Source organism: Frieseomelitta varia, unplaced genomic scaffold (genome assembly GCF_011392965.1).
Source record: "Frieseomelitta varia isolate USP_RPSP 00005682 unplaced genomic scaffold, Fvar_1.2 scaffold_130, whole genome shotgun sequence".
In the NCBI taxonomy this organism is placed as follows: Eukaryota; Metazoa; Arthropoda; class Insecta; order Hymenoptera; family Apidae; genus Frieseomelitta; species Frieseomelitta varia.
Window position 1 is genome coordinate 183,233 of NW_025108973.1, and position 26,038 is coordinate 209,270.

General features: G+C 32.5%; 2 protein-coding genes across 3 annotated transcripts in view; one reads left to right on the forward strand and one right to left on the reverse strand.

Annotated features, from left to right (window-relative positions):
- LOC122528903 (zinc finger protein 324B-like) overlaps positions 1 to 7,130 on the forward strand; it is a 31,453-nt gene extending 24,323 nt beyond the window's left edge. The window contains exon 6 of the mRNA XM_043654526.1: positions 4,449 to 7,130. Within this exon, the coding sequence (XP_043510461.1) occupies positions 4,449 to 4,744 (296 nt within the window). The 3' untranslated portion in view covers positions 4,745 to 7,130. The remainder of the gene's footprint in view (positions 1 to 4,448) is intronic.
- Positions 7,131 to 16,796: 9,666 nt separating this feature from the next.
- LOC122528862 (eEF1A lysine and N-terminal methyltransferase homolog) lies at positions 16,797 to 25,121 on the reverse strand. 2 transcript variants are annotated; one of them, XM_043654451.1, is made up of 10 exons: positions 25,030 to 25,121; positions 24,710 to 24,904; positions 24,508 to 24,630; positions 24,169 to 24,385; positions 23,833 to 24,051; positions 23,407 to 23,666; positions 22,983 to 23,347; positions 22,724 to 22,905; positions 22,083 to 22,637; positions 16,797 to 21,095 (listed from the first exon to the last, which is right to left on the reverse strand). In XM_043654451.1, exons 2-9 carry the CDS (start codon positions 24,799 to 24,801, stop codon positions 22,089 to 22,091), a joined length of 2,007 nt encoding a protein of 668 aa, XP_043510386.1. In that variant the 5' UTR covers positions 24,802 to 24,904; positions 25,030 to 25,121; the 3' UTR covers positions 16,797 to 21,095; positions 22,083 to 22,088. The 2 variants fall into 2 exon arrangements, with proteins under 2 accessions (XP_043510386.1, XP_043510396.1); XM_043654461.1 differs by having other exon boundaries at positions 25,003 to 25,083.
- Positions 25,122 to 26,038: the final 917 nt, after the last annotated feature.

Consider the following 26,038-nt stretch of genomic DNA (forward strand, 5'->3'; position numbering starts at 1 on the left):
TAATTTATTTCCTTCGTTCAATTGTAATGATTCACATTGATGATGATGATCAAGATAATGAAAACATTGATTTTCAGTATTTTTATATATATATATATATATATATATATATATATATATATATATATATATATATATATATATATATATATACTTTATTCGAAAAAGATTTGACCGAGATAAGATACTATTTTAAAAATCGTCTTTTCAATCTTGGCAAATAAAGTACAGTTAATTTCAAATGGAAAATAATAAATCAATTGGAACAACTCGTTATTTCAAGTTTTTTTTTTCATTTCAAACATTTCTCCCAAGTTTGATCTCGATTAATCAGTTTATTTTAAATTCATTCGTCCAGCCGGCCGACTAAAGCAAATAAAAGACCCACGATCGATCAAAAATTTATTCTATCGCGTTTATTTTTGAATCATTTCGTTTCCTGTGCCAAATTTTCGTTTTCAATATCCAATATTTGTCGTAAATATCACTCTCAGTTTCTCAATACAATTGTCAGTAATTTTATTTTATAATTCAATCAATATCTAATGATTAATTTCACGTTGAAATATCAACAATTGTATTGTAACGTATATTTTATTGTGCAAAATATTATTGCACTTTTTCCAGTATTCAGGCAAATGTACTTGTCTCCCAAGACTTTTGCATTATGCATAGGAAAAAGAAATTTGGAAGATATGGTTTAGAAAGAAACTTCTAAAGTTTCCTGGTGGGTAATGAAAGATTCAGCTTTCCGCGAGGCTTTCACTTGGAAAACTGAAAATGAAGATTGTTTCCTCATCGTGGACGGTTGAAAGAGCCTTTGAAAAGACATTGTACTTCCGCTCCAGTATGTTGCCCCTCTAATATGCAAAGTAGGAGTCTTTTAGCCGACGATAGAGCGTTTCTGTGATCGGAATATAAAGAGTGATTCTTCCCTGTTGTTGGGAATTTCTTCTGTTGCATTGTTGCACACGTCACAGTAAAAGCGTGCAATGACCTACATAGGAAATTTCATATCAAATTCCTGCACCCTCGAGTTCTCTATAAACGGACGAAAAGGACAATAGGTCCTGCGAAACATCGTTTGTTATTACATTTTATTAATTTAGTGTCAACGCGTTTTAGTAAATGAAAATTCAGAACTATGTCTAATGAAATTTCACTGCGCTGAATCGTTAATAGTTTGAAACACTCTCCAATTCTCCTCGATTCGAACTTTCGATTGCCAGAATTTTCCAATTGAATTGCCGATTAATTAGTATAAATTTTTTAATTCTCCAATTGTCGAATCGAAACTCCCTAACTCTCCCTACTCGCTTCGAAATCATTCGAATCGGGGGATTATTCAGCCTCTGAATAATCTGAAAGATAGTGGCTTCTCGAACGTTTCCTTGTTGGTGTTATTTTATGCTACTCCACTGACAAACTCATATCTTCCGCTCGTGTTACTATGTCTACTTGTCGGTCGATTTATTACAAAGCGCCACGCTTCTCTGCGAAAGAAATTGAAAAATTGAAGAAGGAAAAAACGAATCATGCTGCCACGCTCGTCGCATTTAATTCGCGCCGGTGTTTGATCCGCTTATTTATAGAAAATCATTTCGATAATAACGCGGTGGCGGCCACTCGAGCGCGGATGATGCTCGTAGACAACCATCTTTCATTAGTTATAAAAGGGTTAGGCGGAGGGAAAGCCAAGCGAACAATTACGATAATGGTATTTTTCCTCGCGTCGTCCTGACCGGTGACACAAACGAACCAACGCTTGCGATAACAAAGCGTCATCATCGTCGCGTTCCGCCATTGTCCGTATTTATAGCGGGCTCGATAAGTCCGATGATATATCGATGCAAATCGATGTGCAAGCAAGACACGTGTTACAAAGACACTTACATACGTGTGACTTGAACGAAAAAGAGAAACGAGAGGAAAATCGTGACGATTGTCGATGATATTCCTATCTAGCTAAAGGAGAGACTTCTTTAGAAAACTATATATATATATATTTTTCTAAATTGCAAGTCTACTTTGTGATCCGTTTGTGACCTACGAAAGGCAATCATGAGATCATAAGTGTTGTAATAACTGTTGTAGATACGATTATATATTACGTGCTGGAATGCCTTTAAAAGCTAAATTATTGCAATTATTATTAGAACGACTTAAAAGTAAAAATGTCGACGAAAAAAGGAAAAAGATAAATGTCTAATGTAAGAAGTTTGCTTGAAGATCATATCAAAACTGAATCGTCCATCGCCCGTGCGTGCAAGTATGAATAATTAAAGCAGATCAACTTCGATTTCCCTTCTTCGGATAGTCATTACGGAAGTCCTATATTTTTTTAGTAATGTTTTCAGTAGCAATTAAACCGCGGATTTTTACAAATCCAATCTCGTTCCAACGAAATGGAACCTGCGTATAGATTTATTTCGCGCGTTAAATACCTAATGAGTACCTACCTGTGCATCGCTGTCGATATTTTCTGCATCGTGCATTTCACGTTGCGTTTTCGCACTTCTTCAACTTGCCGCGAGCCCGGTAAAAATCCTCCCGGTTCATTAATACTTTTCAATTTCCCCTCTCCAAATAATTATCCTATACATCAGCCTCCGCTCGATCGAGAAAATGTCACGTCGAACGAGCGGACGCGGCGGATAATCGCAAAAAACGAGCAACAGCGCGAGCCTAACCGCGATGAGAGTTCCCTCTTTTTCTCCTCCTCTCGTCGCGAGTTTTTGCACCCTCAGATAAATGTCGCGCGATCACGGTGACGTCGGCCGCCGCGGAAATTAATTTCTTCTCGATAGAATCTTAACGACGACGGGGACCCCCGCGGTACGCAACTTACGTATGAGCCGTTTTTATCGGCGTTTTACAATCGGCGTGTTACACAGTTTGTTTGCTCGGAATTTTTCGAGACAGAGAAAGAAGAGAGTGGCCGCTAGCCGGTTCAGCTGTTTGCACGATTTATCGTGCCCGATCATCGTTGGACAACTCGCTCGAGGACTCTTATGCTCGAGCGAGTTTTTCCTCGTTTTTTTTTTTTTTTTTTTTTTTTTTTTCTTTATCGGGGTGTCCCGATCCGCATGAGAGATCGTTCTTAAAAACCGGGCCGATAATAGTTCTCTAGAGCAAATATTTAAGTTCCATGGAATTTCCTCCCGGCGCGGCCGGGGTTCATCGGCGACCTGGGGAACTTGGCGAACGGGCCGCGTCCCGCTTATAATAGCCATCCTCTGTTTGCTCGGAACGAATTACGCTCGCTCGTATTTAAAACAGGTGTTTAAAAAGCAGTTAGAGTAGTATACTGTGAATAGCTGATCGAGTATTTAACGTGTAACGCGACGTGTCGCTTCAAATTCGTTCTTCTCGGGCAAGCTCTCTAGCTTAGGCTCTGGATCATCATTTTTTTTTACCAATTATTTATCGTTTCATTTAACTTTAGGTAACGTACTGGAGCGAGTAATTGAAGTAAAGGAGTATCGAATAAAAAAAGTATTATATCTATAGATGTAGAAGTGTTTTATTATTTATTTTATATATTATTTTATTTTAAGTATCATATCTGCAAAAGTATTGTTTGTATCTACAGAAGTATTTTATTACTGGAATAAAAGTAGAGAAACATTATATCTGTATATGTTGAGAAAATGTACAACGAGCAGTCTTGAGGATTAGGCAACTTCCCTTCTTTAATACTCGTGAATTATTCCGCCACGAAATAAAAGGGACAAAAGCACGATGGAAGACACTTTGCTGGATGTTGACGCAAACGACGACAGACATATTGCCACGATTTATTGGTTGATTCAAGTGCGCTCTCCTTGACTCATTATTCGAAATTACTACCGACTCGTTCGCGAATCGAACTTACAACCTGTTGCCAGGAATGCAATACTAGTGACTTCTTTGTTGAATTAGAAGCTACAATATAATACAATGAATTATTATACAATTATACATCACATGTAAATTTCCTCTTGCTTGTTAAAGACAAATTGCGATTTAAATTACAGAGCCATGAAATCATAACAATCGGTTAATAATTGCGTCATCAATCGTGTGCCATGTCAGAATAAAATGAACATCCGTTTTATTAAACTCATTTATTACAAAAAAAAAAAAACTTGAAAAGTAGAAGAGATACTCTTTAGTGGAATCTGTTAAATGTTCAATGATTTTCAAGTACCCCTCTTAAATTTTTTTGCGACCGATAATTTTTAAATTCAAGCAACACCAACATCCCGCACTCTTTATTAAGCTCTGTTCAAAATAGTAAATCAATGCTGCGTTCATTTTACTCCGATATGGGACAAAGTACATCGAAAGAGATAATGAAAAGAAAAGAAAAGAAAAAAAAGAAAGAAAAGTAGGTAAAAATACCTGCTCGAGTTCAGAGTTTCTCGGATGTCGTTAACACGGAGACCATCCGTAAATCACTGTTGCAGGTGAGAAGCCGCACAAGTGCGTGGTATGCGGCAAGGCGTTCTCCCAGAGCAGCAATCTGATCACACATATGCGCAAGCACACGGGTTACAAGCCGTTCCAGTGTGGTCTCTGCGACAAGGCGTTCCAGAGGAAGGTCGATCTACGACGACACCGGGAAGGACAGCATCCAGCCGCACCGGCCCTCGATTATCGCTCCCTTCAGCTACCACCGCAGCCTGCCAACGTCAGACAATCACCGTCGTCGCTACAACCTGCCGCCGGTTATCACGTGATACCTGTTCCTGGTAACAGTTGAGATTCTTTCACCACCTTCCTGTCCGCGCCCGAAACTTCCCCGGAACCTCGCCCCGATCGTTCGCCAGCACCGTGTGCCTGTCACTTGTTTCTTTTCCCTCTTTGCCCTCGCGCGTCCAACAGACGAACGGAAAGAGAGAGTTGAACAGCGATTGCGCCGGGTTTCAAATCGGAATTCATTCGTGGAGAAAACGATGTTGAGTGAGCGGATTGAAAATAGTGATATCTAGGAGGTGTATCTATCACACACGTGTGTACAGAGAGTGTTGAGAAACTTAATAGTTTGTTGGATTGAACTTGATTTCAAAATGAGATTTTTCGAAATTCTGGAAATCTTATATCGGAAAAGGAAATATGCAATAGCCGATTCGTTAACGATAATTCTCGTCAATTTTTTCTGGCTCTTACGATTATTGTGTATAAACTTCATTTTGATCTTGGGGGGGAAAAGAAATTGAAAATTCATCTGATCATCTTTGAATCTCTTCTCAACACCTTTATATATATATATATATAAATAAAGTCAAAAGTCACAACAGCATAGAAAAAGAATGCTCTGATGTACGACACGTAACAATCGAATGCAAATCTAAGAAAAGATTGTTGTATAATCGTAGAGTCGCGCCAATTCCAAAAAAAAAAAAAAAAAAAAAAATGATTTGTTACGTACGAAACGCAACAAACGAAACATATTTGCATTTTCTGTACGCGAAGAAGAAGAAGATTCGAGACGTGCGTAACGAACGTGTTAGATGTAGGCAGACCACCTGTTCCAAGTGGCTGGTTCTGTTAATAACCGGTACTTATATACCTCCGAGCTGTTCAACAATGAAAAGACGCCTTAGGGGAGGCACGCTTTTGCATATTTCTCGAGCTAAACTAGCGATCCTCGACGAGTGTTACGAGATCAAACACCCTCTTGAGGTGGAGAACCTTCAACCGTCCATTATTGCTGTATTTTGGGTATGTACATACATGTATATATATATATATATATATACATCTTATATATATATATATATAAGACAAAAATTTTATGTATATATATATATATATATATATATATACACGCATTCAAGCAGACGTGTGTATACATGTGTATTTAGATGCGTGTGATGTGTAAAAATATTGTATATTTAAGAAAAATTAGAGAAATTTGCAAAATTTATGAAAAGTATTGCTTAGTCCAAAAATTTTTATTTCGAAAGGTTAGTAAAATTCTTTCGAGTTTAAAGCTTGTTTTATGCTTGTATTGCTTGAAGCGGGGTAACAGATAGGAAATTGTCAAACAACTTTTGCCAGTAACAATTTCGAAAATCTTGAATCTGATTATTCAGATTTCACTCACTTGATTAACTTCTTTATTAAGAAACGAAAATCAATTTTCCCATATCTGTGCTATTGTAACAATTCGGAGAATTAAAAAGACGAAATTTTTCAAAAGAATTGCACAAAACTTCGTGCAAAGTCCGCTTTGAAGATATCATTGTCGTTTGACTCATTCATTTGAGTCATTCGCACTCGTAATGGTTGCGTGTAACAGACATTTGGCAGCTTGTCTAATCTTAAAATCTCGTCGTTATTGCAAATTGCTCGTGTCGATGCTCAAATTTGTTTCAATCGGCTGGAAACGTTCTTGAGCGTGTGTCGAAGGAAATAAAGAAGAGAGACGTAACCTCGTTGTATCTTGTATTTAATATTGTCACACGCGTGCGTTACATGTGCGTACACACACGTCCGCGCGTTAATAAATCCGTATATATTATATCCGAGCCAGCGTTACCAGTTGTGCACGTGCAGGGTTTTCAAATATTTAGGTGTACGTCTATTTACATTTACATTTAGAAACGATTTTACTAAATCGCTTAATCGCTCGAGTGGCAACGCGAACTATAATTTCTTTTTACTTGGGTATCCCGAGTCAGCGTTACCGGTTGCACGTGCAGCTATTTTTCAAATAGTTGAATGTAACGTGTAGAAACGGTTTCGCTAATCACTTAATCGCTCGAGTGGCAACGTAAACGATAATTTCTTTATATTTAAATATATCTCGAAGGTGAAGGAATCGATTGATTTTGCATTGGTCTTTGGACTCTGCGCAGAGATTTGTGTTTGTTGTTGTTTCGTCGGTGAATGAAATTCCTGAAAACGACAAATTAAAATTGTTTTTTATCGTAAAATGTTTCGTCGAGAAAGTGCTGTGAGGTATTCAATTAAAAAAAAAAGAACTATATTTCGAAAGATGATTTTTAATTGAAACGACGTATAGAACAGCATGAAAGTAATTAGCTGTAGTGTTAATTTGCCACTCGAGTGATTGGAAAGCAAAAAGAGTTCTTTCGAAGTGTGTCTTTGGATATAACTGTACAGCAGTCGTGCCGCAATAATCACCATGTGCTGCCCGATACTTCTTTCCTTTCTCATATTTTTTTATTTATTTCTACCTCCTGCAATCAGAGTCGCGAGTGGACAGAACGTTTATTTCAAAGGAACATGTCTTGCTTCAATTAGGTAATTTTCTCGAGTTTTATTATATTGATTTCACAGTGTTTTTAGTTTAGAAACTTTTGATCGCAAATATCGAGATAAATATTTATCATTGTTAGATATAAATTCATTTTGTATTTCTGTATTAATATCGCAATCTAATTGCTTTCCAATTAACGGAATTACATTTTTATTTGAATATGTTATGTAATATTCGAACAATATCGATTTCACGTTTAAGTGAAAGTTTTATTATTGAGAAGAATGAGAATCGTTGTTTTCTTCGTCGAGCAACTATCTTCCAAAACCAAAGGAACTTTCGTTCATCGTGTGCAATGAATATTAATTTCATGGAGACGCTTGTACAAGCGTGATTAAATTAAGAAATCGACTTTCTATTTGCGATTAAAATTTCTCTAGTTAACTGTCGAAATCTCAATGCGACGTCGAGAGCAAAAGATAAATTGTCCAACTGCTTCGTTCCATTCTATTAATTTCTACAATTTCTCAAATTTCCTAACTTCTTGACGAAATTATTAATGCAAGAAATTTAATTCGTTGAAATTATATTAATTACTCGAAAAAGAAAAAAGAAAAAAGAAAAACGAAATTAGGGAGAATAATTATTTTATTTTATTTTATTTTTTTTATTTTTTAGAGAAAATAATAAAAATGACTGTAAATAATCTCGTGTCCTCGTCGAATCGGAAGAGAGACGAGGCAGAAACGAGCGGGGAGGGGAAAAAAAAAAAAAAGAAGACTAGAAAATTTCAGTAGAAATTCCGATGTCTGGCAAAGAATCATAGCGGCTAGAGGACCAAAGATGTAGCGTAAGTCGGACCTAGTCGAAAGGTATTGTTCGGGTTCGAGAAAATTGTAATTCACCGTCGAGAATTGTTACGAGCATGTGAATCGTAAATCACCACACCCGAAAATTCACCAAAGACTTTGGTCCCTTTCTGCGTGCGAATTGTATTATATATATATGTACCTACCATTAAGATTAATCGATCGTGTTCCGATCGAAGAGCGCGAGTTTTTGAAGAACGGTGAATCGTCAAGCGAAACGTAATATCTCACTCGGATATCTCTAATCGCAATCGTCGGGACGAATTGTTAAACCGCGTGAGACCACGTTTCGAGAGGCGATTGGCAATTGGACTGCCGATTTTTACGCACTTACGGGAAACTGGAAATTATCCAAAATGAACGTTGTACGCAAAAGACGCACAAAACATTGAGACTAAGGTATATCAAACGAAATTTCTACTCGAGTTTCATTTGTTTCTTTTTAGATATCTTTATGCAGAAATTTTATAACGCGTAAAAATCTGTAGTCCAATTGCAATCGTGATTTGTCGATTTTAACTTTCAAACTGTCATGATTAATACTATATAGACTTTGTCACTAGGATTCTTGAGATCAATCATGTTGGAAAATGTCACGATCGATATTACGACTTTCCACTGTTTTTTTTTTTTTTTTTTTTTTTTTTTTTAGCAAAACAATGATACTGTGTTTGAACATAAATTTCTTGGCAAATGACAGTTTGAAGGTTAGCGCGACGAGAAATAAGATTTAGATAAGGGAAGAAAGGCCGATGCGTCGATCAGTAGATTTATGTAATTGTACGCGAGCATGAGAGATGCGTGATTGTCGAGCGTGTTTGAGAGAACTTTGTGTTATATCGGTAAAACCAAAAAATATGTTTATAATTGGTATAAAAAGAAACGGTATCGATTGAATAAATTGTTTTTCTTACAAAATTACTTGTGTCAAATTCATTTCTCCCAATCCTCTCCTTCTTTACAGAAATTACATAGGAGCCTTCGTATTCATATGAAAAGTAATATTATAATATATGATAAAGTATATAAAAAAGTAATATGATAAAGTATATAAAATTATAAAAACACTGATACTTACGTGAAGAACCTGCTTTCTGTTACTCGTAGTAATTTTATAACAGAATATTATTTCTAATTTCTAATAGTGGAGTATGTTACTTGCTTCATTTGACGAACAATTATATGATATATCATAATAATACAGTTATTAATATAATTGTTACTATTATTCATAATTAACAGAATCATTGTCAATCCAACGCAAGCAGCGAAGAAACAAGAATAGTCCATTAGTAATAAATAATAAATTTAAAGTTAAATAAATAAATAATAAATTTAAAGAAATAATAAATAATAAATTTAAAGAAATAATAAATAATAAATTAATAAATAAATTTAAAGAAATAATAAATAATAAATTAATAAATTAATAAATAATAAACTTAAAGAAATAATAAATAATAAATTAATAAATTAATAAATAATAAACTTAAAGAAATAATAAATAATAAATTAACACGCTTCATCAATGAGTTTCACATTATTATCGGTCAAATACAAATAACAAGAAAATGATCGAAAATGATTAGGTAATTAATAGAGAAAATACGAATCATAAATAGAGAATAAAACCGTTTGAATAAATAATTTCGCCGGGACGCGAGGAATTATCGGTAACACCTTTTCGCGAAAGCTCCTCGGGAGGTATCATCAATAATTTCTTCTATTCACGTGAGCGTAGGTTTCATGGCGTTTCGCTTATCTTTTTGGTATAACAGTTAGCGTAGGCTCGCTGCGACACGCCGCAATATAAATAACGAGTCGGTAAACAATAGCGCTTTTTTTCCAGAGCCATTCGCGTCACGCTATGCGGATGGCTCGAAGCATGATGCCTACCACAATGCAATTACACCTGCCGTTTTATTCCATAATCTTTATATTTTTATTAGGTCATCCGGCTGCTTATGACCCATAAAGTGCAACGTGAAACGGAAGAAAAAAAAAATGGAGAGAGAGGTAAGTGTAATAAAACGGTGAGAGAAACGATTGGGGGGAAATGTAATGAAAGCGGCCGAAGAATAATTAGGGAGATGAACGAAATTAAAATTGGGGAGAAAAATTATAAAATTTATGAAAAGAAAGAAAGATGGAGTCTGTAAATTATCTAAAATAATATGTAATTAAAGAAATGGTTAAAACGAAAGTAATTCGTGAAAGAAACGAGTGTGATAAAATAAATAATCAAATACGATATTTCCTTTGAAAACTATCACACAGTAGTTGATACGATTATCATACAGTAGTTAATTCATTTATCAATTAGAAAAAATATACTAAAAAAAAATGTATATATATATATATATATATACTACAAAAGAAATATACTAAAAAGAAAAAAAAATACAAAGAAGTTTCGTCAGATTATCTTTATATTTATTATTTACCTCGCCAATAGTTCCACCTAGCAACTAAAAAAATTTCAATCCTCCTACATGCATCTACCCACATAGTGATTTGTATAATATCACTCGGAATTTAAGGAACTTGTATTTTATATTCTATTCAGGTAAAGATTAAATTCATTTGAAAACCGAAAATACTTTCCAGCATCGACGTCGACTTAATAATTTCAGTTAAACTTAATAATTTCAATTAAAACGCAGTATTATGCCGACCGTTTGATAATTTATCCCTCGATCGTCGGTAGTATTAGGATTAATTGAAACGTTCGAACACGACGATTTCAAATTGAAACGTTTCGGTTCCGCTGTAGAAGCCTGCGAGCGAAGCAGGTGAGAAAAAGGTACAAAAGAAAAAAAGAAAAGAAAAGAAAAGAAAAGAAAGAGAGAAAGATGGGGGAAAGAACGGAGCGAGGATCGACGGTGTAATAGATTATCGACGATTATCCTTTGCCTCGGGGACGAATTATCCAACGGTGGACGCCTCCTTCGAAGGATAAGCGATGAAAGCGCGATAGAAAAGGAGATAAATTACGCCAGATAGCATCTCCTTCCTTTATTTTAGCCGACGTTGGTCCACAGATTCTTGTCGAAACGTTTTACTAATCTGACACGGTAAACAATCACCTACCAACCGTTTCAAGAACATGTGTACTTAATGTGCATTTAATAATTTCATTGAATTATTACATAATAATTTCATATAATTATTGTAACATTTTCACGACAACTATTATTCATCACATATGGAATGTTATATGAATCAATCAATATTCAATGTTCATCATACCGTACGGAAGTTCATCGACTGATGAACTAGAGAACTGAAATTGTAAAATCGCGAAAAAAATAAAAAGTTATGCGTAGAATTGTACGGGAATTTGTAAAAAAAAATTCTTTTTTCAGTCTTTTCTAACTTGCTTTATCGACCCGCATGCACCGAGAGATACAACTGCAACGGATGAAAGAAAGTTCTACTATGTTGTTACATACGCTGTAAATACTGTTATAATAGACATTAAATATACCAATCGCCTGTATTATTGAATGTAATTCCATTCTATATATATAATATATAAAATTGCGAATTAAGTATCTATCTTACGAATTTTCTCGTTCGCCTCTGTATAAAAGAATAAATTTCTGAATTTCTGAAATTTTATTTTGCGTTCGATTCATTTCCTCCTTCTACAGATTGCTTCCGTTGCAATAAGCTTTTACGAAGAACTAAATACATATTCATACGATCGCAGTACTCGCTACGACTGGCTAGGAAGATTTATGGTCTGACACTTTATGGTTTACCTTCGCTCCAAGTATGCATTTATGCGAGTCACACCACTGAATTGACGACCAAGTTTCTGCATCGCTACGTACGACGTATTTTGACAGTTTGCTTTACGCTCGACGAATTAATAAATTAATTAAGTATAAAATAAAGTATACCAGTATACCAGTAGCATGCTTATTTAATAAATTCATTCCAACAGCTCAGTGGGTGAAAGATTTTAACAAGCGTACTTTTTACAGTTCAAGGACTTAATTAGAACGATTCGACGGTAAAAAGTTTACAAAATCAATTCTCTTGAACAGTTTCCTTTTTTTTTTTTTCAAAATAAAAATATAAACGATTTATGTAAACTCAAAACACTAGCATTATCGCATCCTGGGAAAAATGATAACATGCTAACGAATAATCGCCAGGTACCCGTTTTCTAGGACAAATTCATATACTTTTGGAATTAGTAAAATATACAGTCTAAGCAACGTTCTCACGCAGTTTCTAATAGTTCCTAATTCCTATTTAATTAATTATTAACAATCAGTCATTAACAGTTATTTGGGCAAGAGTCAGGGATCTTGAGATTTTTTATTAACATTGAAATTTTACGAAATGAATGGAATTAAAAGATCTTGGATCCTGTGCTTTTTATACTATTTCACGTCTAAAAATTCACAAATTAAATGTAACTTAAAATACATGAGAAAATTCGTCGCACGAGTCTTGCGCAATAACAAGATACAGTGCAAAAATTATTATGATTAATTATTCGAAAAAGAACTCTGCTATAAAATTATGCGAGAATAGTCTTTATTCCACGATTTCAAAAAACGCATGATTTTGTTCTAGAAATCGAGTAATTAATAAATAGTTCATAGACAAATCAGGCTATCGCTTCCTCCAACTAAGGTACTGGTACACTGCTATCTGTAAAATGGCGACGAAAAACTCGGAAATGTAACAGGAACATAGAATATGCATGGAGGTATCTCAACTCCTGTTAGACAAGGAGCGCAACACCGTCAGACGAAGACAGACGTACACCGCGTGACAGACAAGGAGCGCGATATTCTACGACAAGGACAGACATACTTTTCTCTCTAACCTATTGAATTTTCACTAATTATTTGAATTTCAGGAATAATTCATGCACTTTTGCCATTAAAGAATACAGAATAAGCCTTAAGCAACATTCTTATACCACTTTTGACATGATTGTCCATTTATTTAATTGGTTATTAACGATTATTGCGACGAGTGTCTGGGCGTACGCGACACATGTCTACAATTTTTCATTACTATCGAGCACTTGCATGATTAAAGCTCGTTATTTGGGATCGTAGAAGCTTCCTTAGACTCTGTACTCTCCGTTCCATGTACAAAGATTATTGATTAATTATTTGTTAATTCAAATTATGCGAAAATTCATCGCGTCGGTTTTCCGTAGTAACATAACACGGCGGATTGACGTACAATAATCATTAATAACTGTTAATTTAAGCAACGATTCCGATACAAAACTACGTGTGAATGTCGTTTATAGTCTGGTTTTTCTTCCACGATTCCAAGAGTGAATGATTTCAACCTAGAAGTCGAATAATTGATAAATATTCGATGAATTTGACAGAAAAGTACATGTATCCTTGTCACGTAACGTTGTTCTTTTCTATACTCGAGTGCTGCCATCTACCGGATTGGGATTGAAAACTTGGAAATGTAACAGGAACATAGAATATAAACAGAGGTATCTCGACTACTGTCAGACAAGAAACGCAATACTGTGCAAAAAGGACAGATATACGTGACGTAAGCAGAGAAGGAGGGCACTATCAACCGACAAGGACAGACATATTTCTCTCTCTAATCTGTTGAATATTCGCTAATTACTCGATTATCAGAAATAATTCATGCACCTTTGGGATAAAAGAATAAAGTGCAGATCTCAAGCAACGTTCCTATACAATTTTTGATACGATTTTTTGTTTAATTAATTAATTATAAACGATTCTTTCAAAAAGTGCCTGGGTCTACGCGTGATTGTAATATGCATGACTACGATTTTTCATTGGTAATGAGCTCTAGCAAGATTAAAGCTCGGTATTTGGAATCGTAGAAGCTTCCTTAGACTCTGTACTCTCCGTTCCATGTACAAAGATTATTGATTAATTATTTGTTAATTCAAATTATGCGAAAATTCGTCGCGTCGGTTCTCCGTAGGAACTTAGAACGACGGATTGTCGTGCAATAATCATTAATAACTGTTAATGTAAGCAACGATTCCAATACAAAACTATATGTGAATGTCGTTTATAGTCTGGTTTTTCTTCCACGATTCCAAAAGTGCATGATTTCAACCAAGAAATCGAATAATTGATAAATATTCGATGAATTTGACAGAAAAGTACATGTATCCTTGTCACGTGACGTTGTTGTTCTTTTCTATACTTGAGTGCTGCCATCTACCGGAGTGGGATTGGAAACTTGGAAATGTAACAGGAACATAGAATATAAACAGAGGTATCTCGACTACTGTTAAACAAGAAGCGCAATACTGTGCAAAAAGGACAGAGACACGTGACGTAGACAGAGAAGGAGGGCACTATCAACCGACAAGGACAGACATATTTCTCTTTCTAATCTGTTAAATATTCACTAATTACTCGAATTCTGGGACGAAATCATGCACTTTTGGAATCATGGACTAAAGTTCAGACTACAAGCGACATTCACATATAGTTTTTTATCGGCATTGTTGTTTAAATTAAGAGTAATTAATTATTACTGCACCACTGTCCGTTACTACCGATGATACCGGAGAACCGATGCGATGAATTTTCGCATAATTTGGATTAATAGAAAGTTAATTATTAATGTTTTTGTACGGAAAATAAAGTACAAAGTCTAAGGAAGCTTCTACGATTCCAAATAATAAGCTTTTATCTTGCAAGAGCTCAATACTAATGAAAAATCGTAGTCATGCATATTACAGTCACGCGTAGGCCCAGACGCTTGTTGAAAGAATCGTTTATAACTAATTAGTTAAACAAAAAATTGTATCAAAAACTGTATAGAAATGTTGCTTGAGATCTGCACTTTATTCTTTTATCCCAAAGGTGTACAAATTGTTTCTGAAAATCGAGTAATTACTGAATATTCAACAGATTGGAAAGAGAAATATGTCTGTCCTTGTCGGTTGATAGTGCCCTCCTTCTTTGTCTACGTCACGTGTCTCTGTCCTTTTTGCACAGTATCGCGCTTCTTGTCTGACAGTAGTCGAGATACCTCTGTTTATATTCTATGTTCCTGTTACATTTCCAAGTTTTCAGTCCAAGTTTCGCCACTCCGATAGATGGCAGCACTCGAGTATAGAAAAGAACAACAACGTCACGTGACAAGGATACATGTACTTTTCTGTCAAATTCATCGAATATTTATCAATTATTCGATTTCTTGGTTGAAATCATGCACTTTTGGAAGAAAAACCAGACTATAAACGACATTCACATATAGTTTTGTATCGGAATCGTTGCTTAAATTAACAGTTATTAATGATTATTGTACGTCAATCCGCCGTGTTATGTTACTACGGAAAACCGACGCGATGAATTTTCGCATAATTTGGATTAGCAAATAATAAATTAATTATTAATGTTCATGCATTGAATATAAAGGGCAGAGTCTAAGGAAGTTTCTACAATTTGAAATAACGAGCTTCAATCATGCAAGTGCTCGATAGTAATGAAAAATTGTAGGCATGTGTCGCGTACGCCCAGACACTCGTCGCAATAATCGTTAATAACCAATTAAATAAATGGACAATCATGTCAAAAGTGGTATAAGAATGTTGCTTAAGGCTTATTCTGTATTCTTTAATGGCAAAAGTGTATGAATTATTCCTGAAATTCAAATAATTAGTGAAAATTCAATAGGTTAGAGAGAAAAGTATGTCTGTCCTTGTCGTAGAATATCGCGCTCCTTGTCTGTCACGCGGTGTACGTCTGTCCTCGTCTGACGGTGTTGCGTTCCTTGTCTAACAGGAGTTGAGATACCTCCATACATATTCTATGTTCCTGTTACATTTCCGAGTTTCTAGTCGCAATCGGATAAATAATATAAGCTGAGTCGTAAAAAAGAACAGCGCCAGTGTACGAAGGACAGATATACTTCTCCGTCTTATTAAATATTCTTTAATTACTCGATTTCTGTATGAGCTTTGTACATTTATCATAGAGTAAAGACTAAATCATAAATATTCATGGTTTTTGGTCAGAATTTTAGTATAAATAATTAATTATTAACAATTATTACACGTAATTCTTATCATTACCGTATGAATTTTCATATTATTTGAATGACACATGTAATTAATTTGTCAATTTCTACGTGTGAATAGCAAAGCAGAATTTTTTGCGAAGATTCTATAATTAAATTAATCTTTTGAATGTATAATTATTAATATAATAATATTAATATAAAATTGGTGTTATATATTGCAAAATCCCTGATACTTGTCGAAACAATTATTAATTAAACAGAAACTCATTTCCAAAACTACGCAGTAATGTTGCTTAAAGTCTAGATTACGATATCTAATTTTAAATGTGTACAAATTTATCTTGGAAAACGAATAATTAGCGATTATTCATTCACTAACATACGATAAAATTAATTTCATAGTTTCGTCGCGTATGTATTTCGAAAATTCGTAAATTCTTCAAACTTTTATTTTGAAAGAAAACTAATTAAGAGAATTAATTTATGAACTTTTACAGTTAAATCGTTCTAATCGGATTCTCAATTTTCTCCTTTATACGATTCGAAAATCAAAATACATCTATTAAAGCTATACTTTTGTAATCTCGACCGACGGATTTATCTAATTGTCGTTTAAGTATTACCCGAGTCATACGATAAATTTATACATTTTTAGAATTTTTTAAGGAGGGGTTGAATTCAAATAACATTTACAAATTCAATTCTGATCATCAACTTTTATTCAAATAATTAATCATAGTTACATAGATATCCCGCTTGAATGGCGCAGCGAATTTTCACATAACATTACATCTAATTAGTTCGTAAGGTTTTACATATAGAAATTTTTCACACAGCTTCACACATTATGTCTAATTAATTCGCAAAGTTTTACATAATTTACATTACATCGAATTAATTCGTAAAAGTTTTACATATATAGAAATCTTTGTCTGGATGTTGTTTTCGCAATGAGAAACATCCTGCGTAGAAAAATATCTTCAACCGATTTAAAAACATATTCTTTAATAAAAGGCAATTAATTAATTGAAATGGGCTTCGTTGAGACTTCGCTAAAATATGGAGATCTTTCTCCCTAGATATTCTCGCGAAAAGAAACATTTAATCGGGCGTAAAACAGTAAAAACAGAAGTATCGAAGAAGCATAAAGAACTGAAAGCACTGAAAGAAAGAGCAAACGTCAGGAATATTTTTCAGCGCCGGATTAGGATAGCAGATGATATAATGTACAATTTACAGATAAAGTCCACGATACTTAAAATCATTTTAAAATTAATTACGCTCATAAGTTTTCCAGATACGTGTGTATGTTAAAGGATAACATAAATTTTATAAATCTTTCTCGGTCAAAATTCTCAGAACTAAAAATTAATTCCACGTTAGAAGAAACTGTTCACGCTATCCTATAATCGACGAAATCGACTGAAATACGATGTCAAGGCAAGTTGTAGCAATAGAATAGCCACGATTAGTCCCACGATTTTCATTCTAATGTACGCGCACCTATTGTGTAGATCTCTGTTACATTTCGTTAGACACGCTTGTATTCGAGGGTTCAGAGCTGCGTTCTTTGGCGAGACGCACCTTGAAATCGATGTCAAGCTAGCATACCTCAGAGTTCCCTTTTATGGTAATTAAGGTTCTTTGGAAAGTGAAATTCCGTCGATTCACCAAAACGTCGCATCAGGTTGACGATATCGAGTATTTCACTAATGGTTTGTTTGTCATCTCTTCAACAATCGAATACGAAACGAATGGACCACCAATTTATAACAGTAATTTGCATAGAAGATTTCTGTTTGTAGTCCCGATGAAATTTGAATAGATTTAGAAGAGCAAACTTGTCGAGTTACTTTTACGTACGAGTAAAAAATTTTCGTAAAATTGATTTTTGTAAAATTAATACTAGACTACGGATTTTTATGACTTATGGATAATTTAAATAATAAAATTAGTTTTACTAACGCAGAGAATGTATAACATGCAAAAATAAATAAAATATCAAAAGCATAGTTACTTCTTATAAGCAATATTTTGTAATAGGGAATAAATTTCTTCACAAGCTCCATTTCTTCAATTATTTTCGTAAAAATTACATAAAGATCCGTAGTAGAATTGTCATAGAAAAGATTATTTGAGGAAACACAGTGAAATATTAAAATGTAGTTTAAAACCTATTTGAAGAATGTAACAGTCGATGATGATTTCCATTGAATTATTAATGTTTCTGCTACATAGTTCCATGAAAAATACCTCCTGGGGGATTCTCCACCGTGGAAAATACTATGTTTGCCGTAATAATCGAGCTAGCTGCAAGTTTTATACCACTGGGAATAGAATTAATCGTTTGTACGAGCGCGACACGTTTCCATCGCAAACCCCTGTGGATGAATTGACCTCAAACAAAGAAAGGAATTATAATAAAAAAAGAAAAAAAGAAGAAAAAAAGAGATACATAAGATTAACAATGAATATTTTTTAACTGAATGATTTTAAATCAAATTTTCGATTTGGGTCGAGCATTCGTATGACAAATCAATTCGTATTTCTATTTCCCTGTTGAGGTGGAGAAAGAAGAAATTAAAATTAATGAAGAAATAATTAATTTTATGTTAAATAAAGATTCGTGTTTCTCAAAATCGGGAAGCTTCTTGGAACAGAAGAAGAAACAAATTCGATCGAGATTATATCGATTACTACGTCTAGAAAGTCTAGATATCAGTCGTCTAGACTTCCTCGAGCTATTACGAATAGAGCGATCGTATCCAGCATAATTTCATAATTTCGCACAATTTCAGTTGAAGTCGAATATCAAATTGTCGCGTTAATTGGATGAGACACTCTCGATGGAGTTATTAATAATAATAATAAAGCCACGCAACGTTGCAATCATCTACAAACAAACGATTAAAATAAAAATTTTACGCGAACGCGCGGGTTTCCGTGGAGACCTATTTAAAAACATTTATCTGCCTCCCCGTCAGGGAATTCTCTTCCTAAGAACAATTTTAATCGTGACTTGTACGTCGCGTCGCAAGAAACATGCTCGATAAATATCGACAGAGAATTGTCCCCGTGAGGATGGTGAATAAAAAATAAGCCGACTTCTTTCATCGTGTCGTTTCTTGCGAATAATCGTTCCCTGTGTTCGTGACATTCCCTAGCATTACTCGAATATAATATAATCATACCATCACTATCCTATTGTTGGTCAACGAATGGATATAATCGTGGATATATTTAAGTTCTTTTTATATTTTTTGTTAGAATAATTTTAATTCTCAATTGAAAGAATCTTGGGATATACATCTCACGGGATAAATTTCAGAAATAATTATAGCGTAACAATTAATCATTATTAATTTTTACGATATGATATTTTGTCTGAAATTATGATCTCTGAAAAATCCATATATTTTGCATTGTAAGAAGAATTTGATAAATAATAAAATTAAATTCTTTCTTCGTTGTTTTATCTTATTTTCACATTTGTACTATTAGATTTTTTTACTGTAGATACAATTATCATTCTTTGGATATAATGATCCGTAAATGATCTTACAACTGAATCATTCTATCCAAATACGTAGAATTTTTTACTGAAGAAAGACTAGAGCATTAGAAATAGAAAATAGCTTAAAAATCATTAAAAGAAAACACATACATTATTCAATAAAATATTTATCCCATGAGAACATATCGTCTTTCAATTTTCCTTAACATTATAATTATCAACATGATTGCGTTTTATTACAGGGATAATGCGTTTTACTATTATTGGTTCAATTTTCCCTTCTTTTCTGAGCTAGCAAATTCCAAGAACAGCTAAAAAATAGATTTATTAATGCTAATCATTGACTTACGCATTTACAACTTTCTTATAGCGAATAGCTAGAAACGATTGTCTTTATTTCTTTTATTCATTTTTCGAAATAATTAAAATGTTATTGCAAGTGTCCTCACATTCTTTTTCATTTGCTTTTCTGTAATACTTCTTGATCTCGAGATTAAAATTCGATTAAGATTAAAGGGTAGAGACAGACCTTCAAGATTAATTTGTTTGAAAGATATCATAATTATACGACTTTGATGTACTTACAGAGTTGATGTTTTTCTTTTAGTCGAATATTCATCTGGGGAGGAGCAAAAAATCTTAATTAATAAATAATTATTCTAAGATGGATGCTAGGACGGCGACATTTTGTACTTGTATTAAGTTAAATTTTAACCAAAGGCATGCCATTTGTTGCATTAACGTCTCATTAACCGGTGAAAGTTCGCCGTTACACATTTTTTTCATCGTTCCGAAAGCGATGCCACCTGCTGTTTCTCCTCTATAACAAGTGACTTCGTTATTCTAAGTTTTCTTTGTCTTACAAAATCACTTTTGTCTCTTAAACTCTTGTTCTAACTAAATTGTCAAACGATAAAAATTTTCACAGCGACCACTAATTATGTGCATAAATCTTTTTCTCATCGTTCAAATTTTATTTTACACAAGAATTTTTATTTGAATCACTTGCGATTCTTTGTAAGGATTGATCATGATTATTTCAAATAAACAAATAAAAGAATTTGAGATTTCTCGATCGATATTCTTTTAAAAAATTCACACATCTCAAATCGGCAAAGTTTCTAATTTCTTTATGCTCCCTTCGTTCCCAATATTTTGAGAATATTACAATTCTACGATTTCCAGACGATCGAATTTCTTTCAAAAATGTTTCCAGAATCAAATTCTTTTCAAACATTCGGAGAAAAATGTCCTCTGACTGGGTAAGGGTTCCCGTTCTATATTATTCAATACGTTGCGCTCGTGTTTAGCTTGTCAAAAATTTTTAAATGCGCATAAATTGCCAGAAAATGGAAGCACAATGGTATCATCAAGGCATCTTTGACTTTTTATTCGGTTAATTTATTCTGGCAAGCGTGAACACTCCATGTAGCTGCTGTTTAGAATTTAGATCCTGAATAGTCTCGTTTGCGTTAAGTTATGCCTCCTACAATTACAAAATATTCAATTATTATTTACCACGTGATAAATCACCATCTATTACAAGTATTTTACACTGTCATCTGTCTTAAGGATTTTAAGATATGTCTTTCGATTTATTTCACATACCCCTTTTAAATTTTTCTTTCTTCATTTATTAATCAAATATGTTTCAAATAGGTGTATCTATTGATACAGGAGGATCATTTAACTTGCAAATCAATCGTAAAGGAAATTTATCTCTTTATTCTTTTGATAAATTTTTCCGATTAATTAAAATTTTATTTAATTCAATTTTTTAAATAATTTTTTAACGCTACTATGTATACTAATTACAAATGTATGTATCATGTATTAAATACAGAATACAATAAAATAAAATCAATAACAATAAAATCTGTATCGATGGTAATGTTCGTGTTTATCGTAATTTGCGTTAGCCTAATAGCACGCAATCATAAAATGAAGGTACCATAAACTAAATTCTGCTATCTTTTTGATTTTTAATCAAATGTATCGTAATATCAAAAGCCGTGTCGTTATTTACTTTACTTAGAACATTATTTTTGCGTGACATTTTTCAACAAACGAGAATCTACACCAGGTAGATGGGTTTTGAAATCAAAGCACATACCTAGATGTAAAATTACAATAGTAAGAGAGAAAGTCTGTTCGTTTTAAAATTAGGAACAACTTTTTAAATTAATATCTACAAATGACAATAATTAATTAAATGATAGTGTCTTCACTATGGAAATGAATTAATCTTCATTATTATTATTATTTTAATTTTTATATCATAAAAGATAGTTAAAATTAAGGATATCAAAGCTTACGATATCAATCATCAAATTAATAATAAAAAGAAATTAAAACTGAAAAGAAGACATTGTACAAAAATATATTTCATTCTTATTATTTTAATATTTACAGAAGTCGGGATAAATATTATACATGAAATTAATAATTGATCTATTTATAAATATATATCTACCTTCACTTAACATTCTACATGCAGACTTTCCATCAAGGTCGATAACTCAAACATCTTTGTGTCATTTAATAATTTTCTCGTAGACATCTGTTCAATTAAAACTGATACAGCCTTTTGTAATATATGTTTCCACTCGATATCATCAATTTCATTCAAAGAACATATTATAACTTCATTTACTTCATTCTGTACAGAATAACATGCCAGAGAGTGAAATATAGACTTTAGATCATTTTTTACTGTCTTTTTGATACTTTCATCTCGACTAACTAAATTTAGAATAAAAAGACCATCACTCGCCAAACATTTTACAACTGATTCTATAACAGGCATTTCTAGAAACTGTTTAGGTGGACAACTCATTCCAACTGTAGTATCTTTACTATCAATATCAAAAAGTATAGCTTTGTATTTTTTGTCATTCGATGCACTGTCTTTGATAACTTGAATACCGTCCGCGATTTCAACTTTCATTCTATTATCAAGAATAAGACCAAAAAAATCAGTGGCAATTTTTAACATTTCTTCATCAAGTTCGACTGCAGTAATTCTTAACTACGGAATACAAATGCATTTGTTACTAAATATTTATAATGTGATTAATAATTCCAATAAATTAAATTTAAATGGTATGTATATACCTTAGGAAAACAGTTATATAAAAATGTACACAATCCACCTCCTCCTAAACCTACGACCATTATTTCGTCGCTTTCTTTAGAATTTATAACAGCACTAGTACCGATGCTCATGTATATATGATGATCGCACGCTAAAAAACCAGGATCAACAACTTTTTTCATTTTACCTCGTCTAGATTTAGCTAAAAAAAAAAAAATTATAAATAAAAAACATTGTAAAAATAATTCTAGTAAAACAAAAGGCAGTAAAATTATATACCTTGTTTAAGACGAGCTTCACTTTGGACAACATATGGATTATTTAGGAAAATTAGTCTTCTAAATTCATTACCATCTCTTTCAATCTCTTCAACAATAAAAGGACCACTCAGTTTACTTTCTCCTTCAATGCATGTTTTTCTGATCCCAATATCTGTACCCAATGATAGGAATGGAATATCATTTTTGTCAATTAAACCTTCTGGTGCTAAACTCAAAATGCATTCTCTGATTTCACTTTTTACAACATCCCAACTTTCAAATTTATGTTCCCTGCATAGTGTGACAATAGCAAGTCTATCACATTGAGAGCTTTTAAGAACTTGTTGTCTGCCTTCCTTTGAACTAAACAGCCAGTCTGTTTCTCTAACAAAATTTAAACATTATTTCAATATTAAAATATTATTAAGTATTTTAAAACTTACTTTCCTTGTGGTACTATAAAAGCAGCATAAGTTTTTGAAAGATGTCTCTTAAGCTGATCTAAAATATAGATTGTGAAACATGGATGCTTATTACTAGGAGAATCTAAATTTAGTGAAATTTCTCCAATATCAGCCACGCTACGTTTTTGAAGTATGTTAAAAATAAATGCAGACTGTTGCACAGACAGTATAGCTGATATTATATCATTTATTGATGATAACCGCTTTGGTGGAGCATCAGCTAATGCTATTTCTAGAACCTGTTGTAATAACGTAATAACATAATATTTACTTTTAGAAAGAAACTTAATTGTTATAATGCATAGTAGTGAAATATTATCAATGAAATTGGAAGAATCTAATAATAGTATTAAATAGTATATCAAAAATCAGTAACTTACTTTTTAATAAAAACATAACACTTACAGTCTGTGATAAATTTGTTGTCTTTGTAGCAATTATTGCAAAAATTGGTATTGAATTTCCATCTTCAAGTCGTGCTCTTTCTTCTGCTTCATGACAACGTACTATACGAAACATAAAACCATTATTTGGAAAATAGGATAAAAGTTCTTTTAAAATATGTTCCTGTAATAAAGAGATGCATATGTATCTGCCACAATTACGTAAAATTCTTGTAATTTCCTGTAAAAAATGAATTATATAATTATAATTCTCTATAACATGACGTTAAAAAGTACAAAACATATATAGATTGCAAAAAAAATTTCATATAACCATTATTTAATATATACAATGTACCTTAAAATATCTGTTAACATTAGATATTGTCTCCTCTTTAGTATCTGGCATAAGAGCATCCAAAGTGCCTTTATCCAAAACAACATTAAATACATCATCAGCAAATGTCATTTGTGTAGCATCCATATGTAAGAAAGATAATTTTGGTCTCGTAGTTGCATTGATATCACGCATTTGTTTGATAACAATATGTGATATATCAATATTAGTAATATTTCTACAATGAAAACTAGACTTAGATAAAGATTAACCGATATTATTTCTTACAGCTAAAGAATTATACAAAAATTACAATCTTGAAGAAAATAATTCCACTTCGAATTTTTGAATGTGACATACCTGTAGCCAGAATCGTGCAAGCACATACTAACGGTAGAACTGCCACAACCGACAATTAAAACATCGTCTTTTACGTTTATGTACTTTAAAAATATACTACGTAATTCTGGATATTCCCCATACCTAAAATGAAAGAATTATATATGTATATTTAAAACAAATATAGATTTAATAATTCGATAGTAATATAAACAGGATATACCATTCGAAATTCTTTTTACCACGTTTCCTGAAAAATGCATTCCAATAATCAACTTGGCTAAATTCTTCAGCATATTTTGGTAATAAATTCATATTCTCTACGTTTTGAATAAATTATACAAATCGGATAATATCGAACAACACGCAACTATACAATAACGTTCAAATAACCTAGAACAGTAATCAACCGTCAACCCTAAAAAAATATCAACAAAGATTCATTATCATGTCAAATCATAGATATACATATATTATTCTCTGTTGTGTTTAGTTAGAAATTATGTTAATATTAACATTATATAAAGAAATGTTTTTCCATACCACCGTAATGATATACTTCTTGAATTGTTTTACACTGTATACAAATTATTTATTATTTACAGATATATTCACAAATAAATACATACAAATAAATATATATTTCTACTTTAAGAAATTAATGAGAAATTCGACTCGTAAGTATATGAATTATTTCGTTCAAACGACATTTCTATGTACATTATTAAAGGTGGATTTATACTGATATTAGATTTGCGACAATTGTTTATAATAATGGCTCTATCGCAAGTACGTAATTTCTGCTCTACTATCAATATCAATATAGTACATTTGAAACACATGTAAATAAAAAGATTAGTCTTTTACACAAAATAGAGGTGTATTTTAAAATAAATTAAGAATCCTTGAAGTTTTTATTTTATGAATAATTTGTTGACAGAAATTCAAATTTGAATAGATCTATAAACACAAAATAAATATTTCATATCGAAGATATAAATTTGTCCGATTTTTGAAAAAAATCTACTTGACGATAAAGATATAGATTAATTATCTAATTTTTTTTTAAGTTGAATTAACATTTATTTTCTCCAACTCTATAAACATTGAAAATTAAAATCTCAACAATATAATTTTTTCATATAATCGAAGATATATACAGAAATTCCATCAATAAATTTTCATTAATGAAATTTTCTTTATTTTGTAATAATAATAAAAAGCAGACAAAACTTGTAACATGTCAATTTATTACAAACAAAGTCAATAATTAGTATGTACAACTACTCTGATACATTTAATATATATGTACATTATGTATAAATACGTACACACATTCATGACTCACATTCACATATATCATCAATACAAAAGTTTCCTGTTTTTGTTTAAATATGTAAACAATGCTCTCATCTTCAAATGACTGACAAAAGTTTCCTGTTTTTGTTTAAATATGTAAACAATGCTCTCATCTTCAAATGACTGACAAGAATAAAATACAAACAAAATATTACATTATTTTTAATTAAAAAAAAAAAAAAAAAAAAAAAAA

Excerpts from the sequence above, each read along its gene's own strand:
- LOC122528862 (XM_043654451.1), bottom strand. The coding sequence starts at position 24,801 with ATGAATTTATTACCAAAATATGCTGAAGAATTTAGCCAAGTTGATTAT. Across the intron at positions 24,386-24,507 it reads TTGCACGATTCTGGCTACAG|AAATATTACTAATATTGATA; the intron begins GTATGTCACATT and ends TTTTCATTGTAG. Across the intron at positions 22,638-22,723 it reads TATATAACTGTTTTCCTAAG|TTAAGAATTACTGCAGTCGA; the intron begins GTATATACATAC and ends TGTATTCCGTAG.